We start from the raw sequence: 24899 nt of genomic DNA on the forward strand, positions 1-24899 counted from the left end.
TGTCGCTCGGTGTGCTGCCGAAACTGTTTTCGGCGTTTCGCTGTTTTGGCGTTTCGGCGTTCGTGAATTTTCACTGGCAACAAAGTTTATTAGTTGAAGGTCGGCAATTATTGAGGCAAGGGTTCAATTTGAGAACGGCTTAGCAAGGTGGCAAGCTGCTAAATGCGCCTGAGCATCTTCAAAAGTGTGCAGCTTGTAGCCTCTTTTCAACTTGGGAAACATTCCTGCCGGTTTGCTGTAAGCTTGAACGCCGTTCGAAAGATGAGCACGAAAGTGAAGTTTCTGAGGTAAATAGGTTTAATACATTTTGCTTTGTTTATGAACTTAGCATGCGGTACATGACAGATTGAGGAAGAGTGCAAAGATATTGCCGCGCATTGTAAGATTACTTCCATAAAGAAAACTGTTTTGTTTTTTTTTCGTGGTACTGCGTGGTTCGAGGTTGCGCTTCTTCACGTGCTGTTGTCATTACATTTTCTTCTATTTGGCGATTGCAGTTACGTGATATTCGCGCAAGAATACACTCCAGGCATGTTAATTTTGCATCCATTTAGTAGCCTCAAACATAACTATTATGGAACTGTTACGGGATTTTCCGTGCACGTGAGTGCATAAGATATGGAACAAGTAAAGTTGATAGGAATTGTTATGATTATATTATTCCTTTGTGCGTTAATGCTTAAGGTAATGATGTACACTGTGCAGCGCTTTGCTCCTGCCATTTGGATTGTGGTATATGTCGTTACATATCGCTTCGCAATTACCGAGTCTTGGATATGCCTGTTAGCAATGCGTTGCCTTTTATATATACATATGTCAAATAATAATATGTGGGGTCTTACGTCCCTGAAGCACGATATGATTATGAGGGACGCCGCAGTGGAGGGTTCCGGAATTCACGGGCCTCCAAGTTAATTTCGCATCCGTCGAAGTGCGACCGTCGTGGCCAGGATTGAATCAACACCCCCTAGATTGATGGAGGTCATCATGGCGTTAGGGTAGACAGTTTGACAGCTTATAAATAAATATGACAAGATGACAGGATCAAGCGATGCAAGCGCTGTAAAAATAAGCGGCAGTTAAGAGGTTGAAGATCTTTCTGTGTAATTGCGCTCCATTAGCTGCATCAGTGGTAGCTTGTCCGCGGACACTACAGCGCTGACGTTCTTTGCCACGCTGATTTGAAACCTGCAGTCATGTTACTTATGTGTCAGGGGGGAAAAAAGGGGGCGGGGGAATAGCCAATATCGTGTGGTTGCGAGGGAGGAGGGTTGTGGGAAGCAAAAACTTTGCATCATATCTCGTTTTCTTGCTTCAGGTGAAGTAATCCAACAGCAAACAAGATGCCAAATAATGAAGCTGACCAAGGATAATGTTTATTTAGCGCTTTACCGAAAGGTCTTGAAAGGGCCCTAGAACCGTTTTGCTAAGCACGGGGCACGCAAAGATGATGAACGGCAAATTGAAAAACGCACGGGGTTTCTCACGCCTTCGCCTAAGACGACTCGAATAGGCCAAAGCACATATTTTGATGTGTACATCTTTCCCTGCCGCCTCCCAAAGCTTTCTGCACCTAACGTGATTCTTCATGGCCTCCAGGATCGGAGGCGTTGCGAGCTTTCTGCAGCTCGCTTCGTTTTGCGCTGCCTCCGTGATCAGCCCACCTTTGACCAAGCGAGGATTTCATTAGATTACGTCATCATGTGACGTCATGATGACTTCATTATTATGGCCGTCTGTGACGTCATTACGTGATGGTGATCGTTGCCATCGCTTAGTGTTGACGCCGCCGAAGGTCAGCTTTCGCGCTTAATGAGGCATGTGAGGCTTTCGCCTTAATAAACCAACGCGTGACATGGTTTTCCAACGAAATCGTTCGGGCACTTGCTTATTTTATGACGATTTTGCCGCTTCGTGCCGTGACAAGTGTGCGCGTATGCTGGTGAAAGAAGACAGCAGCTGAGATTGGCGTAATGTGTGAGAAGACAAGCCGATTTCATTGAATTGAGCGCACTGCCTGTGGGCATGCGGTTTGCATGCGGCGTGCGGTCACTTTAAGAGTGAAGACATTTCTAGAGTGATGCAAACAGGAAAATGCGATCTGGTCATATTGCAGCGACAACGTCAACGCTGAAAAGGACACCACACAAGTGATCGCATGGGGCACCTCGGGAAGAGAAAGACGTCCATATGACCAGTTCCACCTCTCCCTCTCTCTATTGTACACACACACACACACACACACACACACACACACACACACACACACACACACATATATATATATATATATATATATATATATATATATATATATATATATATATATATATATATATATATATATATATATATATATATATATATATATATATATCCGTACGAAGCGTTATTAATCGCAGTAGGCTAGAAAATAATCCCAATGCTATTTAGCAAAGTCAAGCCGCATGCGTGTGTTTGAGGAAGTGCCTGAAGAAAATGTTTTTGTTTTAATTTCATTATTACGTAACTATTGACTCAATAATAATGCTGTAAAGCGTCGATTCGCAGTGTACGGATCAAATAGTGTATTTTTTTTTAATATTTAACGACCGCATGGGTTTCAAAAGGCGTCTAAAGTGCAGGACGTCTTCTAGCTTGAAGAGGAACGTACGAAACTTGAATATCTCCTCTGTGGCGTAGCGCTATCGGCGGCGCAAAATAAACAAAAGAGAGAGTGTGTGTTTGTAGCAATATTGTATGTTGCCACACTGTCTCTGTATGGTTTTCACCTCACGAGATTGATTGGCGAAGTCTTCTGCTGCTGTTGGTGGGTGATACGACTACTTCGTTCATTTCATGTCTGAAACCGGGCTGCATTTGGTGCGTCTTGAACTAATCACACGAAAGATGTAAACTGGTTTTCACCGGCGCTAATGAGTCAATTAACAGCTACGCGCTAACGAATAACGATTTAACAGAAGAACCGCGGGTGTCGACCATCGACGTATATCAGCATCAAGCGTGAGCCGCAAATTTTCTTCGTGTGCGTCAAATCTAAAACGAGGCTACAAGCACTGCATATTCAGTGAAATTTACTTTTTTTTTTTCATTAGAATTCTATACGGGACCTTTATGCACGATTTACCCTTTCAGGCGAGCGTAATCCGTCAAGCTGCTCTTCTCGACAAAAAGGCTTTCTTTCTCCTTCTCTATGTCCCATTAATGCGGCACTTGTACTGTAGCCGCAGTCTCCGTTCCATGCACGGCTAGCTACAGATGCCCACGCATGCACATGCGTGGGCGGCTAATTCTTGGTGACCAAACTTTCAAAATGGCTGAGGACCGAGACTGTGAACCGCCGCCGCGCCGCGTCAGTGAAGCGTTAATATAACTAACCAATCTCCCCTGGCGAACTCCGCTGGCCTTTCGGCAGCACTTGAATGCGTGAAAAAGCGCGAAGTACAAGACCTACGCTTCAAGCGAAAGGTCACGCGTCATTTCGTTGCGTACGTGATGAAATCAATCGCACCCTTTGCGTGCCTCAGATGATTTCTGCTGGAAATCAGGGGTCGATCCATTCGTCAAGCAGTTTAGCCGTTCTCGTAGCAGTTTTGGTTTGTTGGCACATTTCGTCGCAAGTCGGGGAAGTGAGAAAACAAACGAATAAAAAATAACTAACGCACTGGTCGTTTTTTTTTTGTTTTTTTTTGCATCGATGTAGGCGAGAATCTTATAGATGCGTGGGCTCAGATTTGGGTGCACGTTAAAGAACCTCAGGTGGTGGAAATTTCTGGAGTCCTTCACTATACGCCGTCTCTCGTATTCATATGGTGGTTTTGGGACGTTAAACCCCACATATCAATCAGTCGTCTTCTCTTCGCTTCTCTTATCACTTGCGCAGTTCCACATATTTAGTGCATTAATTATTTCGGCCAAATCGGGTGGGCTCGTGAATGCGACAAAAATCTCTAATTACTCGTTCTCTCGTTCGTTCACCCCTCTCCTATGTCTCGCGCGCGCAAGTGTGCGTGTTCGCAAGTCGCACTCCGAAAAACTACGACTCCAACGCAGGGCCCCACTTAGAGAGATTTATTGCAGCCCTACACGACCGCTGGCTTACAGTCGCTCCTCCCGGTCGTAGAGCGCGGTATACGCTACCCTTCTCCCGCGAGAACGGTGGCTCCCCGCCCGTGCTTCAGACGAGCTCATTTCTATGGCCTTCGCGGTCTCGTCCGTTGCCCCCCGCTGTCGTCGCATATAGGTGGTGCGGAGGCGCATCACATCTACGCCCCATCCTCCCGGCGCTGCCGACATCCTCTGCAAGAAAAAGGAAGAGAGGATGTGCGCGGAGCTCCTTTTCTCCCGGGCTTGATCCCAGGATCGTTCTTTGCTTGTCTGCCGTTTCGGCCCCTGTTGGTCGTCTTCTTGTTGCTGTTTGGATCGAGCGCCCGCCGAGAGCGCTTGTAGCCACCGGTTCGGAAAGGCTGCCGCCGCACGGGCTCACCTTATAACCCGCGAGAACGACGCGAAAAAATGCGCCCCGACGTTTTGCGCTCGGCGGACGACGACCGCCCTGTGTGGTAGGCTGCTTTTCGGCCTCTTCGCGGCACTGTGGAACCGGTGTTCGTCTGATTTTTCATTCACAATGGCCTTTCTCTCTTTCAATATAGTACATATAAAAGGGATATGTGCGCAAATTTATTTCTACTTTTAAAATTCTTTTATATCTTAAAGTCCCATGACACTTCGAGATATTTAGAGGACTCGAAAGTTTGGCTTAGCTCCACTGTAATTTCGCGCGTAAGAAAAGTGAAAATATGAGCGAACGTTGGATATTTCTTACACAATTTTTCATCACAGATCTTAAGACGGGAAGGGAAGTTTTTCTTGACACCATGCAACATCTGTGTGACGAATTCTCCGCGAAGACTGTTCTCTCACATTTCTGCTGGCGCACCTTAGGAAATAACCCGGCGAAAAGGATGCGTATATATTTCTCAGCTCTGCGAGGTGGAGCTGAGTCGATTTTGAAGAAGCAAAGAAAGGGGTGCCTTCGCGGTCGGCTGCCGCCTCACCGTTGCGTTTCTCCGGAACGGTGGCGGTAGCGCGCGATCGATTGGCGCGCGCCGGCAGCCCGCAGGTTGCGCCAGCCGCCAACGCTCGGTGGCGCCACCGTGGCGCACGCAGAGCGGGGGCGCAGCGGTGCTTTAACGGATCGTTCCTACAGTTGCTACACGACCTACGCCTCGTGAAACGACGACGCTTGCCTCATGACTCTGTCTGTTTTACTCGATTTGCGCAGGCGAACAAAAGTGCCGAGTAGTTTGAACCGACGTTACCTGGCGGTGCGCCGACGTAGTGGTGGGCACTGTTTATACCGCGGTTAACTTTCGGCATTTTGGGCGCCTTCGTTTTCATTTAATTGGGAGCTGCGTCAAAGCATAAAGACACTCATCTTATTTCCCATTGTGCCAGCAGAAAAACGCAACACCATATTAGAAATTGTATCCCCCCTCCAATGTGACGAGCTATCTTATTCGAGGGGGGGGGGGGTGTATATACCTTCATTCTTACACCTCTTTTCGTCAGTTTTGAGCAGCGCTTGGTTCGCCATTGTTTCTAAAATAGTCCAGACTGTGCACCTTGGGAAAAATTCAGCTCCCAAAAGGATGCCGCTAGGGAGTACATACGGTGACCCAGCATGCAGACCATTCTGACCGAACTAATCTGCGAAACCGTGTACTGCCCGAAAGACTTCGGCGCCCCGATTCGCCCTGAAACCTTCGCAAGAGCAGCCTGCGTATTGAATGTTGAAACAACAGTGCTGGCGACCAGGACACTCGTTAAAAATAAAGGTTCCGTCGCGTGGCTTGTTCGCCTAATTAAGTTTGCGAGGCGCGCTCGCTTAGCTTTCGTGTTCTCGGTTGTCGCGGCGGTTTTTGCTTCCCAACGGTCCCTTTTCGCGTTCTCCGACTCTTTATTTATTTTGGGCGCTTTGCCGGCTGGAGATTAATGAATGTACGTGAACCGCTCTCTACCAGCAGCAGTTCCGCCGAGGTTTCGCAAGAGAAGCGCGCGCGCAGATGAGCCGAGGCTGCTTCCCTCTTCGTCCCATTCTCCCACTTTCCCGCCCTTCCCGAGAAACATCGCCTCCTGGCACTTTTCTCAGCGGCACTAGTAGCAGTAGTCGTGGCGGCGCGCCGCCAGCGGTCGTGCTCTGTTTTACGAGTTGTTTCGCCCGTCGCGCCTTCCCGCTCCCAGAAGAAAACCCATTCCTTTCGTTTTCCCCAATCTCCCCAATTTCAACACCACGCCCAAATTCTCCTCTCGGGCCGAGACGCCGCCGCAAAAGGGTCGCAGAAAACGAGATTGGTGGCGGTTCCAGCGTGGCCGCCGGCTCCCTCGCCCCGAGCTAGAAGAAAGGGGGACCCAAGGTGCCACAGCTCTGTGGGATGAAGGGAGAATGAAGCGACCGCGGTGTGGGCGACGTCTGGGGAGGCGAGGCTGCCGAAGGCGCGCCTCCGTGTGAACGGTAGCAGCGACCGACCCAGCGTGCGGTGCAGGCGTGCGTGGGTGTGGCGACGTGGTGGACAACGACGCTCTCAGCGTCGAGCGTGCGTGGGAAGAGCAGCAGTCTCGCTGCTGCAGTGTCCGGCAGCTTTCGTCCAGGCCTCCCGTCCAACGGTCGCTGTCTGCCACCTCGTGTCCCTGAACTCGCTCGGCTCGAACCGGCGATCATGGAGAAAAGCGAGAAGAAGCCGATGCGCTTCTCCTTCCGACGCCGTCCCAAGAGTGTCAGCGTGGACCGATCCGAGCCGCACATCGTCGCCGACGCCAACATAGCCCAGTGCTTGGAGAAGATGCGATACATCAGGTACACAGAGAACGCGCGGTTCATTGCCGCGCTGCTCTCTGCCGTAGCGCGCGCGGACTTTCCACATTCTGGCTCATCCGAAGTGTGGCACCTGGTAATGAAGCGTACGCCGTTTTAGTTTCTGCCTTTTGACTGGGCTCCGCGCGCCGCGATCTCGCCTCCCTCAGAAGCGGCGAGCGCTGCTTCGTGTTCGGCTTCGCCGCATCATAACTCGTTATGCGGGAAAGCACGCTTCGGCGGGACATTTTTGTCGCACTCGGGTGGCTCGTGGCGCTCTTGGCATTCTCGCGCTATTCTGCGAGGCCACTTTGAGTTGCCTGTGCGAGAGCTATCACTTTCGCTAAACATAATAGTAAATATTTTTAATTATATGTTATTGTCCTCAAAATGCCATAATATACCACTTTCGAGTCAGCTGTGGATGTTGGCCACCCAAATGGGACAGGTACTTGCTTGTGCATATTTATTGATTTTCTGTTGACATTTACCCTTTCTATTCCAGAGAGAACCAAGAGATTACTTTCAGCTTTATTATTTTCTGTTTGGTGCGTGAACTCGTTGAAATATTTTGATTTTTGTAAAACTACAGCTACACATTTTCAATATGTTCACATTGTAGTGTGCGCATATCTGTTTGCTCTGCTACAACACCATGAAAGTCAGATTACTATGACTCCAACATCATCTGTACAACTTTCCGACTTCTGCTACTGTGGTTGCTAGTATGCTCTGTACCTGCTCTTTCATGAAAGGGAACCCCGTGATTCCCGATTACCATTGTGGCTCATTCGAGCGTGCTGTCCGATACATATATGCATGCACACACATATATTCTCTTGCAGCCAGGAGGAGGCCATCAAGATCGACCAAGAGCTCTTCTCGGAGTATGCATACAGTTTGGACCAGCTCATGGAGCTGGCTGGTCTCAGTGTAGCCACTGCGGTAGCGAAGTCCTACCCCAAGGCGACCATGACCAAAGGTGCCACTGTTCTTGTCTGCTGCGGACCCGGCAACAACGGCGGAGACGGGCTCGTGTGTGCCAGGCACCTCAAACTTTTTGTGAGTATCTCTCTTTTGCTTTGTTCGGATAAAAGAACACTTCGTTTACCATAGTGCAAAGGAATATGTTCCTTGAGTTATGTTAAGCTGCAGTATTCCCAGGGTCCTGAAAGTTTGATTTCTCACTGTGTTCAACACATTTTGTCAGACAGAATACAAGTATGTCCACAATACCGAGGTTTCACTAGTCTGCAATAATAAGGAAAGGCAGGCTAGTTGGTTTGGCTGCATATTTAAACTTTTGCAATAACAACACAGAGATAAACAAAAGGTTCACAAGGACCAGATTAGGACCTTGTCCTTGTGAACCTTTCGTTTGCGTCTTCGTGTTGTGCGTGCAAAAGCTTCATTATTCACTGATGATCAAAGACGTAATGTAGTTAAGATTTAATTTAGAATACTCCAATGTAGCAGCTATCCGTTCCCCTGAAGCAACATTTAAAATGAAAGTGCCTAATATTACTATGTCAGAATGTCTCCTAGACATTGTCAGCAGCATTGCTGTTTGATTTTTTATTTAGGAATATCTTGTGAACTTCAAGAGAGACAAATAGAGAAGCATGTGTAACAGTTAAAAATACAGTACCATTACAGTTGTCACCCATTTCTGCTTCTGTGTATAACAACCTTGTATCAAACAATGGGGGCGTTGCCCTGCATGTTAGAATCTCCAAGGCACCACATTCTTCACAATAACCACAAACATGGTGCAATGAAAGTATGGGCAAGCATATAGTTTGAACATAGTTTATGCTGAATCTTGGTCATGTAATCAATTAAGGCTAACCCTCTCTTTCCTGTCATTTCTCGTGCAGGGTTATGAACCATCAGTGTTCTACCCAAAGCAGTCCAACAAGCCACTGTTCCAAAATCTGACCAAGCAGTGCCAAGAGATGGAGGTGCCATTCTTGTCCTTCTTGCCAGACTCGCAACTGATTGCAGACTCCTACAATGTAGTTGTGGATGCCCTGTTTGGGTTTAGCTTCAAGCCTCCTGTGCGGCCAGAATTTGCAGACGTGCTCGACAAGATCAAGAAGGTGAAGATCCCGGTGGCCAGCATTGATATTCCCTCGGGTGAGTACGGTCGCTCTAGGATATGTGTGTCATGTGCTTTGATCTTTGATCACCTAGCAGACGTTTGCTAGAAGCACTTTTGTCCAAGTCTTCTTTAATCATTGCGGTAGTACGTGATGTGGTGCCATGCTTTTCAGATTTTGATGCATTTTGTCATCATCATCATCAACCTAACTACGCCCACTGCACGGCAAAGGCCTTTTTCATGTTTTGCCAATCAATTCGGTCTTGCGCTTTCTGTTGCCACGTTATACCTAAAAGCTTGTGTCATAATAAAACCTAAAATAAAAAAACGTGACACGTGAGCCAACAGTACCTAGTCAGGCAAAGCAACAGATGCAGTGAATAAATGAATGTATATATATATCCTTTTCAGGTGCAGATTACGATGCAGTGTCTGCAAATGAGTCATATTCGAATTGCAAGCTTCCAAGGCACTTTGTATTAAATTTCAAAAACTAAATGAAGAAATGTGGTGTTTGTTTTGTGTGAGTTTCAGTATTTAATGTTAGCTAGCCTGTAATTAAATATTTAATTATCCTGACATCAGTTAGCTTCTACTCTTGCATAAAAAGGATGAAATATTAGGCCCAAAGTGCCTGCACGTTTTTTTGTTGTTGCTTTGTTTACTCATTTTGAGCGTAAGAAAAAAATCATAGCATATCCACGGGGGTAAATGATAATGAGTGGGCGAAGCTTCAGAGGAAATCACTGGTAAATCGTGAATCTTCCGTGTAATTCGCCGAGTCGATCATCATTTAAAGACGTGAAAAATTCTGTGTGTGTATGCCGTGCCGCTTGGGCCTCTCGCTATTGTACGGCAGGATCTTGGTAGCGGTGTCGCCCAGCTTCACCGTGCGCCAACAGCGAACGAATTTTATTACAACGCTACCCTTAGCGTTCGTCGCTGCACTAAATCGAACGATTGCCTTCCACCAATGACACACATTATATGTGACATCATTCCTATTATAACATCTCGCATCTTTCATTACCAACTACACGTACCGCCATCTAGTTTTATAACATCTCGCATCAACTACCGCAATACAGTGAACACTGCAAGAACTAAACTAGAGGTGGCTACCTACTAATACTACAACTACATACTTCAGAGGATGTACAGACCCACACCTTTACGAGCTTCGACCCTAAAAAAATACTCTTGACATTGCTGCTGGAACACAGCACGTCAAACGATCATCCAACATGGTAGTGCCTTAAAGGGGCCCTGCAACACTTTTCGAGCATGGTCAGAAAACGCTGCCGATTGGCAGTAGAGGCTCCCGACAACACGATAGCCAAATATTATAGCACAGCAGGCAGCCTGGAATTTACAATAAATTATCAAAGCGAGCTGAAAATTGCTTTCTCGTCTCTCGACAAATCACGTTATATGCCAAAATATCACACGTAAACGACCCATCTATCAGCTATTGGCTGATTTGAACATGGCGAGCTCGTTTGTTACAGAAATCGCCGCGGGAGGCCGCTAATTGTCCACGCGTGCGCACGTGATCACACTGAAAAAGCCGCGCATTCAACGAAAAAAAAAAAAGAAGAAAAAAAGTGCTAAAGGTTGCGAAGCATGCGTTACGTTTATTTTGTGGCCCTGCCGTTCCTCCCTACTTAGATTCCAGCGCTTTCGTCGGGACGAGAGAAGAGAGAATGCAATTGCAACATGCGACAAACCTTTCTAACTCCACTCGCACTGAACGGATTCTGAGTGAGTGAGTGAAACAACTTTATTGACGATCCGGCATAAAGGGGGAAGGGGTAGGGGGATTACAGCGAGACACTAGCGTGCTCGGACGTCCCGGAGCAGCCACCTACTCGCGTCAAACCCGTGGGGGCGCCGCTTTCGGCCGCTGGCGTTCCAGGATGCGAAGCACGTGCTGGACCACGTCTCTTTGGTTGCCTGGCTCTCGGCTGATGATTTTGCTGCTTATGGCAGTTGGCATTACTTCTTGGTTACCCGGTGGTGGTACACAGTCCCTGAGGAGGTGCCTCTGGGTGGCTCTCGCCTTCTTGCAGTGTTGGCATACATCAGTGGTGTAAACCTCCGGGCAAACGTGCTTTGCCCAGACGGGGGTCTATATGGCTTGTACTTGCAACTGCCGTAGTGTGGCTGCTTCTCTGTGTTGTAGGTCTCGGCGAGGCGGTGGGTAGAGGCATCTGCTCGTTCTGTACCACTGCAGAACGTCGGCGTAGGTTGTGATAAAATACTGTCCGTCTTCGGCATCGGCTCGTTGCGGCTCCGAGGAATGCGTTGACAGAGACCCGCGGCTAGTTAGCGCGTGTGCCTCCGTATCTGCCTCCTCGTTGCGGTTCGGGCCCACGTCCAGCTCCCCGGCGTGCGCAGGGAACCACTTGACTGTAACGTTGGTTTCCGGTCTTGCTATACATGTAGTTGAACATACTCTTGCAGTGGTTCCATGGACGTTGTTTGTAGCAAAGTTGACTATTGCCGTCTTTGAGTCGCTGAGGACCGTGCGCCAATCCGGGATCGCTAGTGCCAGTGCGATTGCAAACTCCTCGGCTTGCGTGGGCGACTTGCACCATATGCTTCCCGACGTTGTGAGTACTCCAGTGTCTGCTGCGATGACTGCTGCTGCGTACGTGTTTGGCCGGTGGGGATACTTCACCACGTCCACGTAGTACGCGCGCGGATCGTTGGCGTGACCTTTTGTGAAAGCCGTGGCTCTCGCCGTTCTTCTTTCTTGGTGTACTTGAGGATGCATGTGCTTCGGTAAGGGTGGGACCCTCAGTCTTTGGAGAACGTCCCGGGGTAGCTGGATTCTTAAAATTCTTATGGTGTTGAATTCGTGAGGCAATAAGCTTTTCCAGTGAATTCATTCCATGATTACTCGAAAAAGTGTTTCAGGGCCCCTTTAAGCATAATGATCCCCTGCAGCTTGATGCAGTTAAATGATCGTCAATTGTCCACTCAGAAAGCCTGAACGAATGTACACATTGCGTTTCAAGCCATTTGAAGAAACACATAGTGCGTGATGCACATCCAAATTTTATATTATTACGTACGACACCTGAAGTGAATATAGAATACACATATTATGGCTTGTAAGAGAGAAAGAAAAAAAATGCTCCATACCAGCAGTTGCACAATCTAGTTATTAAACTGCTCAGCGCAAGAAATTTTGCACAACACACAGAAAAAGACTAGGACCAGCGCACACTTTCAACTTACTTATTATTACTAAGACGCACTTATATATGGGCTACAGAAAATGAAAAAGATAAGACCACATGCTTATCCAAGTAAACAGGCCAAACAAAGCGAAGAGGCTGCAAGAAACTAAGTGATCCCTCTGGAACACCACGTGCTGGAGAATTCAAATCACCAATTCTTTTTCTGACAAGACTACAGACAGTTTACTAACGCAGCTGCCTCGAGTGATTATTTTGATTCTTAATTATGATTCTAGTGCCTTTGTTAGGCTGGGACGCGAGAATCGTTGCCTCTTCAAACAATGGCTGGCACCCACATTCAGAACAATGAGAGGTAAAAAAAAAACTTGCATTTCCTTGTCTGCAATGCAAGAGTGCATTGCAGACAAGGAAATGCATAAGAACTTAAACTCGTTATTTGCAGAAAGTCCCTGTAAATTACTTTTCGCTAGTTCCAAGAACTCTATGTATTAAAGGGGTATTGACACAAAAAATTTGGCCTTGAATTTTTCTGCTGCAATGCGTTGCTGTAGGGCTGTTAGTCATGATACGACATATGGTTTGCTGCAGCACGGGATAGATAATTAATTACAGGCCCCTCAATATTGATCAGTTTCAGTTTCGGTTTGAGAGAGTTACAAAAACTGGGTGCAACTGTCGCCACCTAGAGTCTGCAACTCTTGACCACGTCAGCACACAGAACTGTGACGCACTTCCGCACGATCTGCATCAAGAATTACTTTCGAATAGGAAATGGCACTGGAATGTCACCAAACACAGAACTATCTAAGTGTGCGCCACGGCCACGCACTCGCAACCAGCTGCTGAGAAATATAGACTTCGGGAACTAATGCAGCAAAAGAAAAATGGCGGCTATGACGTCATCATAACTTGTTTTGTTGACCGCAGCGTGGTGACGTGAGGGAAGTAGGGGGTCCCCTCGAGGTCACCTCCGAGGATGTCTATGGAGTCGGTCGCTCACGCAAACTTCAAAATTAATTTAAAATACCTTCCAACCTATATTCGTTGTTGATATCTTGCATATGATATATGAATGTTCACGAGAATCGACCTCCCAGGCTATCTCGGCCCCGAAATTTTGCGCCAGTACCCCTTTAAAATGATACATGACAGTACACCAACTTGTCAACGGCCGCTTTTAAGCTCGTATGTTGCTACCGGGTCTGCAGCTGATATTGGTGCAGCTATAGGCCGATATCAATAAATATTTTGCATTTGATTTTTTATGTTCACTATATCTGTGAGCATCATTTTAGTGTATGTCTGCCTTGACTATTGCATTATGGTGCTAATTCGCAACGATAATTACCACTTCTTTTGATTTGGCAATTAGGCTGGGACGTGGAGAATGGAGGCGACGCAGAAGCTCTGCAGCCGGAGTGCTTGGTGTCTCTGACAGCACCGAAATTGTGCAGCCGCAACTTCAAAGGTCGGTGGCACTGGCTAGGTGGCCGCTTTGTGCCGCCTGCATTGGCTGCCAAGTACGAGCTCAACCTGCCACCATACCCAGGCACCGAGTGTTGCGTCCTTCTCACACCGACAGCCTCCTCGTGAGGCCTCTGCCACTTGAACAAAAGCTGGGCGGCCCTTACTCCATCTGTTATTACAGCTTGGTTGTTTTTTTGTTATCTAAAACTTTCCAAAAGCTAGACAATGTAGAATGATTGCTTGCGGCATTCACTTCCTTTAACTTGTGCTGGACTCTCAGCATTAAATGACGATGTCCGCAGTTTCTTCCACAGCACACACACCTTTCAGAATTCCATTTGTTAGGATACTTTGAGACGTGTGCACATGAGAGTGGTTTGTAATTGAGCTTGTCAGTTGTGTGATGTAACGACCTCAAGAGAAATTGTGGGTAAGGCAAATAAAACAGAATGTATGTGCAATTCTGGGTTGGACATGTCAGTACACAAAGGAAGACGGCTTGTGAATTTTCAGCTCATAACTCGCATTGTAAATGCTCTTTTGCTTATCACTGAAGTGTCCAATTATCTTTGTCCATGTCTTGGTATTTGGTTCCAAGCCATATAGTGAGTAGGTTATTGTAATCTCAGTGCCAAGGCACGCTATATAAATTTTTAATAGCTCACGTTATTGCACTGGAGGTTTTTCAGAGTACCAGGAGTACTACATAAGGTTTACCATATTACAGGAATGCTAATAGTATGTGCAATTTTCACAAGCCCTAACAAGTTTGCATACTTTGATAGTCATTCAACAGTGGAAGCAGAACACAAGCCCACTCTGCAAAAGTGCACTTCACATTTGCAGAAAGTAGCACCAGGGAAATGCTGATAACATTTTGCCAACTCTCTGTACTCAGCACGAATGTTGTTGCCTGTGCTGACTGTGCTAGGTTTATAAAGGGCGCTTTACTGCCAACCCTGCGCTGTCATACTGTTTCATGCTTTGGGTCATTTAGCTTTAAACAATGGCTGTTTTGAGAGAACTTTGCCATATCAAGTAATGCTTGGGCAATTTATTATTATTAAACGACCAGAAACAGATGCCAGTTAGTAGCACAAGTAGCAAGCTAGGTGGTGCAAGTTGTTGAATTTGGTGTAGAATTCTTTGTTGTCTGCGTGTAAATTAAAAATGTTAATTGTTTTGCCTTAGAGGAAGTTCATGCATGGCAGGCACAATTTAATCAGTGAGCTAATCTGGTGTGTCATACAAGCCCTGTTAAGTGAGACCAGCAATGTTTTCAAGCACATGTATATACATGTACTGTTCCAGACACTTGGCAATATTGATAAGAGGTAGTATACATGGCTATGCATAAGAAAAGCAGGCAAAGTATCCAGAGCAGCACTTCATAATCCTTCCCATTGAAAGGCCCAGCCATGATAGAATCTCATGCGTTCATCTCTTTCACAGAACTTTGCCGACTGTTTCACCTCCTTTCTACCATCGTACAAGGCATTTTGAGCCTAGAATTTCCTTTATAGTTAGATGTATATGGTAGTTGAGAAAGGAAACGACATTTTGGAGGGTGGTTGCTTTTGAAGGTTTGCAGACCACAGTGTGCAATCTTCACTGCAAGTTTCGCAGCCACTCGTGCGAGTAATGAAAACTGTCACTGGTCTCCACGACAGGATTTTCATAACATGCTTGTTGTTCAGCTTTGAAAATGATAGCGCATTCTTGTACCCAAGACAAGCTAGTGTGCAATCATGTTACTGTTTATGCGAGTGGCGTGTTGCGATTTTGCTAAGGCTCAAGACATGTGTAAAACCAACTTATAGGCTGGCCAGAGAGGCAGGGCGTTGATGTAATAATCATTTTGTGCACCTATACCTTTCTGAAAGTTTGTTATCACGTTTTTTTTTTTCGGTTTTAAAATGATGCAGAACTACCAACAGGCACTTGTTGTACAACTTTGTGTCGGTGATACACGAAAAGGCCTTTGAAATTTTCCAGTCTTCTAAAAAGTTGTTCCTCTTCATGTTTAGCAAGTTTCCCAAAAATAACCTGCATCTCACTCCCTTGTCTACTTCTGATGTGATCTCTGTTGAGAACTTTGCATGAATTGAAGATTTTCTGTATCGGCCCCACTTTCTGCATTTTGCCCAACATACCGATAAGCATGCTGTATAGCTTCAAGTCATTAGAACCTATGTAATAAGTAGTGTAACCCAAAGGACTAATCTTAATCAGTACATACATTAAACCGTGGTGAGAGCTTCATTACTTGAGGCACACCAGATGTTTGCAGCCCAATCTCAAATGCCAAATATTACTAATCTCACGTGCCTCATTTTTGATGCAAGGCCTACAGCACATGCATGTTTTGCAAGTATTGTGATGTGCTGTAAATAGAACATTGCTGTCTCGTTACTTGTGGGTAAGCACTTTCTTTGGGTCATTACATCTTTCATACGCGTTTTTACAGAGTGTTTCGTACATTGGAACAGCCTGTCAGCACTGGTCTTGGTAACCATTGCTGAATTTCGACAACCAGGCAGGCTGCCATGCTCAAGCACAAATGTATAAAATAAATCCTGTGCTTAATGCACAGATGTTAGCACAGTTTTCATCAAAAGTTTCAAAGCCACTCGGCATGTGTTAGTTTGGCATCGTTCTCTGTTGCAGTGCTCCTTTTGCACGTGAAAAGTTTGGGAAAGGGTGAAATAATTTGTGGAATAACAAAGATCATACGCAGGCCCCAGTACACAGCCCAGCTGCAGGTTTATTCAGGCACATTACCTTTGAAACTCTTGACAAAGGCTGTGCAATACCTAGCTTTTTTGCAAACATGCACACCATAATCATTGTTGACAGAATGCTGTGCTTGTAATTTTCTGCTGAGAAAAACGAAGAGTATTTTCTCACCCTACACTGTTTGGTGTGTACAATAGGTACTTCTATAGCACAATTGTATATGCATTGTACAATGCAATCTATTCTATACTCTGAACAGCAGGCCAAATGATGTGAAACTTGTGCAAATACAAAAGGGTGTGCTCATCAGTGTAGGCATGTAGCATATGCTCTAGAAAGCTGTTTTTGAATTTGCCATTTAAGGAATGCAAGAGTGTCACTCAGGTGAGATCTTATACACACATCTTGCAAAGTCTACAGTTACATAAGGTTGCCTTTTACCTTCTACTTGGAATCAGCATAGAAATTCATGGCACTGCTGTGATTTGCTGCATTTCTAATGGTTCAATTAAGCAAAATGTAGTGCAACGTCACCCTTACAATTGATACAGGAACACATCTTAACTGGCTGTTGAAGGTTTTATCTTCACACTGCATAGTTGTGTGCAGTGCTTCCTGAATAAGAAGCCATATGTGCTTAACTCTGATATGGCAATACTTAACATTTTCCCAAAGAACCTATATGAACTCTTAGTATGATAGTTAGAGTTGCATACGGTCAGCTGTATGTTTTAATTAGTGCTTTCTTAAGGTAATGTCTTTCACATTACAATAGAAATCAAAGCGTGCAATGCTTAAAAGTGGTCTTGCTTCGGATTAAATTTCTAAACACATGCAAAACACAATGTCTCGGTGGTTCGAATTATGAACAAGTTAGGTATACAAAAGTATTCTTTTAGCCGGCATCTGATGCTGTGAAGAAGCTTGAAGAAGAGAAATATTGCTTCATAGAAAACTAACTTAACTCTATACAGTGAAGTAGGGTGCAGTTTTATGCAGAGATACTATAGTACACTTTGGCCTAGGTGTCTTCATGCAGCACAATTTGAGCACTCCATGAGGGCTTGGAAGTTATATGGGCTGTGCTCCAAAAGAAGCAATACGTCTAACTTCCTCAATATGTGTAGATAGTGAAGTTACAGTGTCAACAATGCTGTGCAAATAAGACAAAATCACTTGGGAAAATTTTCGCTATGCAACAGTGCTAACCAAAACACGCATCAGCTGTTACACAAAAAGGCAGCCAGGTTTCACAGATTTAAAAATGCAAATAATAGCACAGGTGCTGTACTAAATAAAAATCTGAAGCAATTTGGGGGGAAAATACTTTGTGTGCCTTGTTTGTAGCACTAAAAATAATGGCATAACCTGCCGAGTAGAGTAGCTATGTGCTGACCATAGCAGAAAATAGCAAGAAAGTCCTGTGCAACACGAGCAGTGTTTATATTTTACAAACCTTATTTTGCATGTCTTAAGATGCAGTTACTCAAGCTAAGTTTGGGGAAGCAAATGTGCCTGGGAAAATACTAGTAGGAACAAGCTAGAACTCTTGTCACTCAAGCAGTGAACAGTGGAGTATGCGTTGTTCACTTGGAAGAGCACTGAAACTGTGAAATGCGAAACTTTTTGCTTGTATGTAGTGCTTCCGCTTGTATATTAGCGTTGATGTCATAACTCCATGCCTATGTGTACAGATTGTAGCGCCACTACAAGCACCCAGTGGCCTGCACATTTGGGCCTACTACTGATTTTCCTCGCATACGTTGCTATCCAGCTACGTTGTAAACTACGTTCTGAATTTTACACTTTTTAAGTGACTCATTCAAAGAAGCTAAATATGGAAACATGGTTGTTTGTCCGAGAGTTTACTGAACATATTTAGAGTGAAGAGCCTGTGGCATTAATGGGAAAAACTAGAGAAGCATGCCGGCATAATGCCTTGTTCAATTTCATCACGCATCAAGCAATTGCAGCCTGTCAAGATTAATTACAATTCCCACTCGAACAATGACTTCTGTATGAACCAAGATAAATGTGTGGAACAAATATACCTAATATTTGTTCCACACCTAATAAGAGCAGGCATAGTGGGGCAGAGCAGAAAAAAGTACTATCGACTTTCACAAGTAAAGGATAGTAATCTAAGAATCACACTCTCTTTTGGAATTTCACCCAGACTTGGACTTTAAGCAAGCTTGAATGAGTGGACCCACAATTAAGCTTGTCAAGCTTACACCCACAGGCAACTAGAAAACTTAATCGACCATGCAGAAAATGTGCTAAACTTGGTTTCGACGTGCAGGTCACTGTGTATTGATTCCACGAAGTAGTGCCACCATTTTTTGAAGAGAGAACGCACCTTGTGAAGTACTCACACCAATTTTCGCCAAACACCTGTTGCAGGTATTCCCTTGCATGGTTTTCATGCATTTACACTACCACAGGAGAAGCCCTCCCTGCCATCATTTCTCGACTTGTAATGTGTGGTCAACTGGCAATATTTTTGCATGTCTGCTATATTGACTATGACTTCATATCTATGCCAGACTTCCTTGGCACTTTGTGTATTCCTCAGCCAAATTCATGTGGTAGCACTGCTCAATGTATGGCATCAGAAAAGAAAGCATGCACTGGCACAATTATAATTGGATTTTTATACTTGCTTCTATTGTGGTTAAATGTGCAGAGGATAAAGAATAAAGCTTTTGGATTGGCTCTTCTTGTGTGAATGGTTACAATTTTTTGATAAGCCAGCAAGATACATATGCACTGGCAAATAAATGCAGGATTCAGAAGACAGTGCTTTGTAGCACAGACGATGCTTAACAACACATTGGCCCAATGGATGACCAGCGTAACCAAAGGTGCAGAGGAAATAACATGGCGTTCACTAACGGATAATCAGTGTCCTTGCAGTACGTTTCCACTACCGCTCAACTTTAATAGTCGCATTCGAAAAACTTGTCAATTTTCTGCTGTATTTATGCATGTGCCTCAGCCTAAAAACATTGCTCACATCACGGCAGAGTGCCCCGAAAATGTGTCAAATTATAGCAGATAGCAAGCTTGCTCATGTTCGTTAGTGTGAGCATTCATACAAATGGGCAAAAAAAAAGTACAAGCCATATTCTTAAAAAAAAAAAGAAAAAGAAAGTGTTCATGTATAAGCTGGATTCATCAGGCTGATGTCAAACCTATATTTATGGCATCTCATGGCTTCATGTAGACGTTAAAGAAAACAAAGTCGTCTGCACTGATTAGTATACATGTCAAGTCCTGCTTTAGAAAAGTAGTGACCAGGCATTACCATTCAAAATAACTGTTATATAATAGAATGCTTACGCAAATTTGAGCGCACTCGGTTGTTTAGCGAAGCAACATGCCAATGTCGCAAAAACTGTACTATAAGTTTTCTATGTGACTTATGCCACGCTGCCCCACCGCGGTGGTCTAGTGGCTAAGGTACTCGGCTGCTGACCCGCAGGTCGTGGGATCAGCTCACGGCTGCAAAGACATCGTGCTCGAACCAGCTCAACTGAGAACCAAGATTGTGAGCATGGATTACCCACACATGGAAACAGCCAACTGCACTCTACAAAAACAGTATTTTCTGGTGCTTGTAGCATCAGAAGAGTAACTAAAAGGTGGTGCCCTAAATTTTCAATCTATTCATAGAAACTAGGGCTGTGCAAATGGTGAAATTTTGGGTGCCAAGCAAATTCGAGTATTGAAGTGTGAGTACAGATCAAATACAATATTTTTGACCTACTTCGAAGTGAAATTGCAGAAAAAACAAAAGTTGGAGAGAATTCTTGGGCATATTCTTAGGAGAGAGCAACATGAAAGTTTCTTTCAGCTAGGCTGATGAAGCACGGGCAGGTTGGTGTTTCACGGCTATTTCAATAAGACTAAAGCAATACCAAGACCCAACTGAATTCATATACAAAACTTGGTAGAACCAAAGTGTTGCTAGCAACACTTTACAGATGAATGGCAAAGATGCTCTTTTCTCAGTCTCTCCAACTCCTTCAAATTCTGTGAAACCCCAACTGATGTGGCAAACATGAGCGTGCACCCTTACAGTCTAAATATCCTAATATGCTTTATAGACATCAATGTATTTAATAACATCCAAAATTCTGGATGCTGAAAAAATTCTTCGACGTCCGATTTTTTGGATCTCCTGCCCAAACTTCAGGTCTAAAACAGCATTAACTGAGCCTCCACCTTTTTCACATCTTTCATCTCCATGTTGGAAGCACCGTTTTCTCGATTCAATACATTTGAGACTACAATAAAGCCTAAAAGGCATGTTTGCCACAACACGATTGTGTTGGGGTGAAGCATATCGAAAATCTTAAGGCGCTGCCATTGACTAGTATATTCGTCTTTGCAAAGTTCGAATAGTTTTGTACAGTCAAATTCCAGTGTGAATCAAATAGCAAACACTATTAAAAATATTCGAAATTTAGAATATTCACACACACTTAAAAAACTATGGACTATCTTTCCGAAGTGAACCCTGATGGGATGCACAGCAGCAGCGGTGGGCACGGCGTTGACCCGGTTGAAACAGACATCGACGCGGGTGCTGGAAGAACGGTTCGAAGCGCAACTACGTGTAGCGTTCACTCGAGTAAACATTTGTTTGAAACGCAAGGACACGGGAGGCAGGATGTGTTGGAGATACTTACGCTTGGCTTCCTTGGCTTGCGTCTCGTCGGTGTTACCCATGCGCCGTCTGTATTCTCGACAGCGATCGGTGTTTTTGACTCGCATCTCATCGGTGTCGCGGGTCTTTCACTGCCAACGCTTGTGTTTGGTTTCCCTGGCTCGTGCCTTGTCGGTATTGTCACCATTCGTTAACGCGATCAACTACGCCAACTCTCACAATGCCGGCAACAGCCGGGAAAGGTATGCGCACACTAGTGGGAAGCATGCTGCGATGGCGTCCCGCCCATCGGCACGATCGCGCGGCAAGCAGCGACACGCTGTCTACATTGTCGGTGTTGCAAAATTCTCGAGACACGCACACCCACCAGTTCGCAACTTATTCTCGCCGACAGATGGAAAGAGGTGATGCCCATGTGAAGAGTGGGCACGAGCGTTGCAAGCAGTGGAAAGAATGAAGCGAGAGAGCCGACACGCCGCAAGCGAGCGGCAGGCGAGGGAGAGAGAGGTCACCGCGCACTGCTAGGAGGGCATGAGCTACTTGGCACTGCTTCAACGCATGCAGCAAGGGGAGCGGTGCGGACGGAGAGACAGCGTTACACAGGCTAGTCAAGGAGCTGCTTCGCGTCTAAAAATACTGAACCCTCGCAGTACAATGAGAAGGCAAATTTTCCCCTGAATTGTCTATATAATTGCTATCACGATAAAAGCATCCAGCTGACTAAACTGTCCAACCACTTATTGCTATGTCGTACCGCTTGCTACACACATAGGTCGGCAAACACGCTCGAACTGACTCATTGAGCAGAGAGTCTGAGGGTGAGCGAGTCCGAGTGATTTTGGAGTTTGAGTGAATTTGGTTGAAAATTTTCGTGAGTGTGAGTTCAAAGTGCGATATATATATATTTCTTGAGCAAGTCCCACTTCTTTTTTTATAGCAGACCTACAATTCCATCAACTCATATTCACCATCACTATTAGCCTTCCTTGAATTCACCTTTATACTCTCGTTACTCACATGTATTCCAAAACAGTATTGCTCATACACCATTTCAATATTTATTGATCAGAGGCTTGGATCTTCCAAGGGAGTTCTTCATAAATATATATCATGTTGTCATCACTAAGCAAAATGTCCTTACTAATCTACATCCACTCATAACTTGGACTTGGAGGTACTGTAACAAAATGCACCAAGAGGACCATATATTATGCGATACATTGGGGGTTAAAGAACATTAGCACCATGATTAAAACAAGCTAATTCTAGACTAACGTACTTGGAGACTCGGATTGAGCCGCGACAATGGGCAAGTAATATTTTGATGTGTTCGAGTACAGCAGAAAATTTTCTACTGCGCGAGTTTGACTCGCCAAAATATTGGTGAGTGAAGAGTTTGCGTAAGCTCTAAGCAGAAAATATATTTCATAAAAGAGTCTGGGTGAGCTCCACAAGTTGTGCCGGCCTGTGGCCACACCATTCCAGTAAAACCCACATTTTATTTGGCTAGTACAGTGCTGAAATCAGTAATATTTTTTGCAGTCCATATTTTGTTGCACGATTTGAAGGATGAAACTGCACAAGTTTTCCAGAAGTTTCTAACATCAGTAGTTCGCAGTCACGTCCAGAGGTTGCTTAACTCCTTAGTACACTACTCAACAATGAGAGCACACTGAATGGCACAATTGGACAGTCTTGGTCCGTCAAGATGTCAACACCATTTATTTACAGATAAAGACTTGGATTGTCTATACATTGTAAGCCCACAAGAGATAGTTATTTGAAAATAAAGTTGTAGCACATGTGCCAACCTGTGATTCAAGTAGGACAATGTATAATATGGAAATTGTTAAGTTTATTACATCACAATGCAAGCATACCAAGCTGGCACGTTGCCATAAATTACCACAGAGGTATGTGAAATTACGAGCCGTTATCAAGGCACAGCCACAGACAGCCCGAGGGCTGCTGGCAATGTAAATACTGTTCCTTTTAGTGGTACCTGCTTCCCATCAAAAGGGTCAAGTCGATTAATTTACTTGTAGCGCAAAACAAATGCAAAACACAACACAAATTGAGTTCTCTATCTAAATTTATATTTAGAGAAAATTAAAAGCCAGTGTTTGCGTTTGTCTGAAGCTTTCTATGCAAGCACTTTTTCTCATGCATTAAAAGTGAAAAAAAAAAGGAATGCGCTCAATAGCCGGATTCCATGCATAAATCTGCATTTTAGAATGAAATCTCTGACAGGCTAAATGTGATGAAATCTTTAAGATCTTTGTGCACTAAAAGCACTTTGTGAAATATCCCTGTTTTGAATGAGTATGTACAAGTGCAAGAAAGTAAACTTGAGGGAAAAAAAGTGAATTAAAAAAAAGGGTGGCAATTTGGAGGGTCAGACGTCCACATCCGAAGTGACCATGGGTTCGTCGCCAGTGGGGGCACTTGCTTCAGAAACCGCCTGTGAACTCGTGCACGACCTCAGGCCGGAGCTTTTCTGACTGACGTCTCCACAGTCGAACTTTTCCAAAAGGGCAGCGATGGTGGAAGCCTGCTGCTCATTTTCGACAAAGACCCGCATGAACCTCTTCATGACTGGAGGTATCCGGTCAATGTGCTCCTTGAGGCTGTCCACTTCTGTGATGAAAATTAAGAAGCACTGCCTTCGTTTCGTTTCTCATTCGCATTTTTTTTGCCCGAACCCAATTGCAACTTAGCGTTGCAACATGACTGCAAAACTGACGTTGCAGACCCGTTAATTTCTCGACCAGGAAAAGCATCAGACTCACCCATCTTCAAGCACAGGGCCAAGAACGCCAGCACTTTCTCCGCAAAGTTAAAGGTGGCCCACTTTGCCATGAATACTGCCCGAGCCACCTTCAGGAAAATCTAGAAAAATGGAAGCACAAATTTATGGTAAAAAGCGACTATCTTTTCATTTATTTCCTTCCCAGTAAGACGACAAATAAATTGTTTAACTCATCACCCAGGTTACTTTTCAGCGTTAGCATGGCTATCTTAGAGGTTGGTCCAATCGCTCAAATTTGAACTATGCCAAGCGATCAGGTATTGAAACACTAGTTTAGAAAGTGACACAGTTACTATGAAAATCTCTTCAACCTGCACTGCAGAATCTATCGTGAACTAAAGCACTGTTTAAATGGTCTTGCATTCTTGCTTCTACATTGGGCCAGTTATGAATGAATGAGAGTATCACCAACGCCTCTTCTATTTTATCAGTGCCAGCCAGATGTGCCAAATCCAGCTGTTCACCACCCTCTTCTCCAGCCCTTTCCCGCTCTCTCCCATCGCCTAGCCTTCGGGTGTGCTTTTGGTCATGGGGGAGAGTAGGTGTGCTTTAAGGTCATGGGGGAGAATTGTGTACAGATCCATGGGGCGGCGTCTTGCATTCCTCGTGTTCACAATACTGGCAGTCACGGTAGCTCGGTAAAATAGCGTGTCGCCATTGGTGGCGCTAAGCGGGCAACCAATGGAGAAGCGTCTCTGCAACGTTTCTGCATGCGCTGCTGTGACATGGCGGCAGCATTGTCTCTAGCCAGAAAGAAGCAGCATGAAGGAGTGAATCTGACAGATGCATGATATTGGTGTGGGAAACAAGCCTATCCCATCAAGCGCTTGAACGCACGTGTGACGCAAACAGCACGACCCCTCACATAGCGCCGCATTAAGACTACTCTCTGAATTAGGGCGGACCGACGGTTCCCGTTAAGAAGCGCACGTTTGCACCGGCATTAAAATAAAGGAAGCCGAGCAAGTTTACCAAAGCTGCTTTGTCGTAACATTATTTACCTGTCGCTATTTACAAAAAACCGACAGCTGTGGCTGAAAAAAGACCGAGCCCAC

General features: G+C 45.0%; 2 protein-coding genes across 4 annotated transcripts in view; one reads left to right on the forward strand and one right to left on the reverse strand.

Annotated features, from left to right (window-relative positions):
- The first annotated feature begins 42 nt into the window (after positions 1–42).
- Naxe (NAD(P)HX epimerase) lies at positions 43–14088 on the forward strand. 2 transcript variants are annotated; one of them, XM_037422544.2, is made up of 4 exons: positions 43–287; positions 7699–7915; positions 8731–8989; positions 13533–14088. In XM_037422544.2, exons 1-4 carry the CDS (start codon positions 163–165, stop codon positions 13751–13753), a joined length of 822 nt encoding a protein of 273 aa, XP_037278441.1. In that variant the 5' UTR covers positions 43–162; the 3' UTR covers positions 13754–14088. The 2 variants fall into 2 exon arrangements, with proteins under 2 accessions (XP_037278441.1, XP_037278440.2); XM_037422543.2 differs by lacking the exon at positions 43–287 and adding an exon at positions 6465–6856 and having other exon boundaries at positions 13533–13864.
- An 8782-nt stretch (positions 14089–22870) lies between these two features.
- Positions 22871–24899, reverse strand: part of LOC119171729 (condensin-2 complex subunit G2) — a 69697-nt gene continuing 67668 nt past the window's right edge. For both annotated transcript variants that reach the window (XM_037422546.2, XM_037422545.2), the window contains 2 exons: positions 23825–23924; positions 22871–23672 (listed from right to left, as the gene is read on the reverse strand). In XM_037422546.2, coding sequence (XP_037278443.2) covers positions 23431–23672; positions 23825–23924 — 342 coding nt within the window. In that variant the 3' untranslated portion in view covers positions 22871–23430. The remainder of the gene's footprint in view (positions 23673–23824; positions 23925–24899) is intronic.

The sequence above is a fragment of the Rhipicephalus microplus genome, chromosome 4 (assembly GCF_043290135.1).
Source record: "Rhipicephalus microplus isolate Deutch F79 chromosome 4, USDA_Rmic, whole genome shotgun sequence".
NCBI lineage: Eukaryota > Metazoa > Arthropoda > Arachnida > Ixodida > Ixodidae > Rhipicephalus > Rhipicephalus microplus.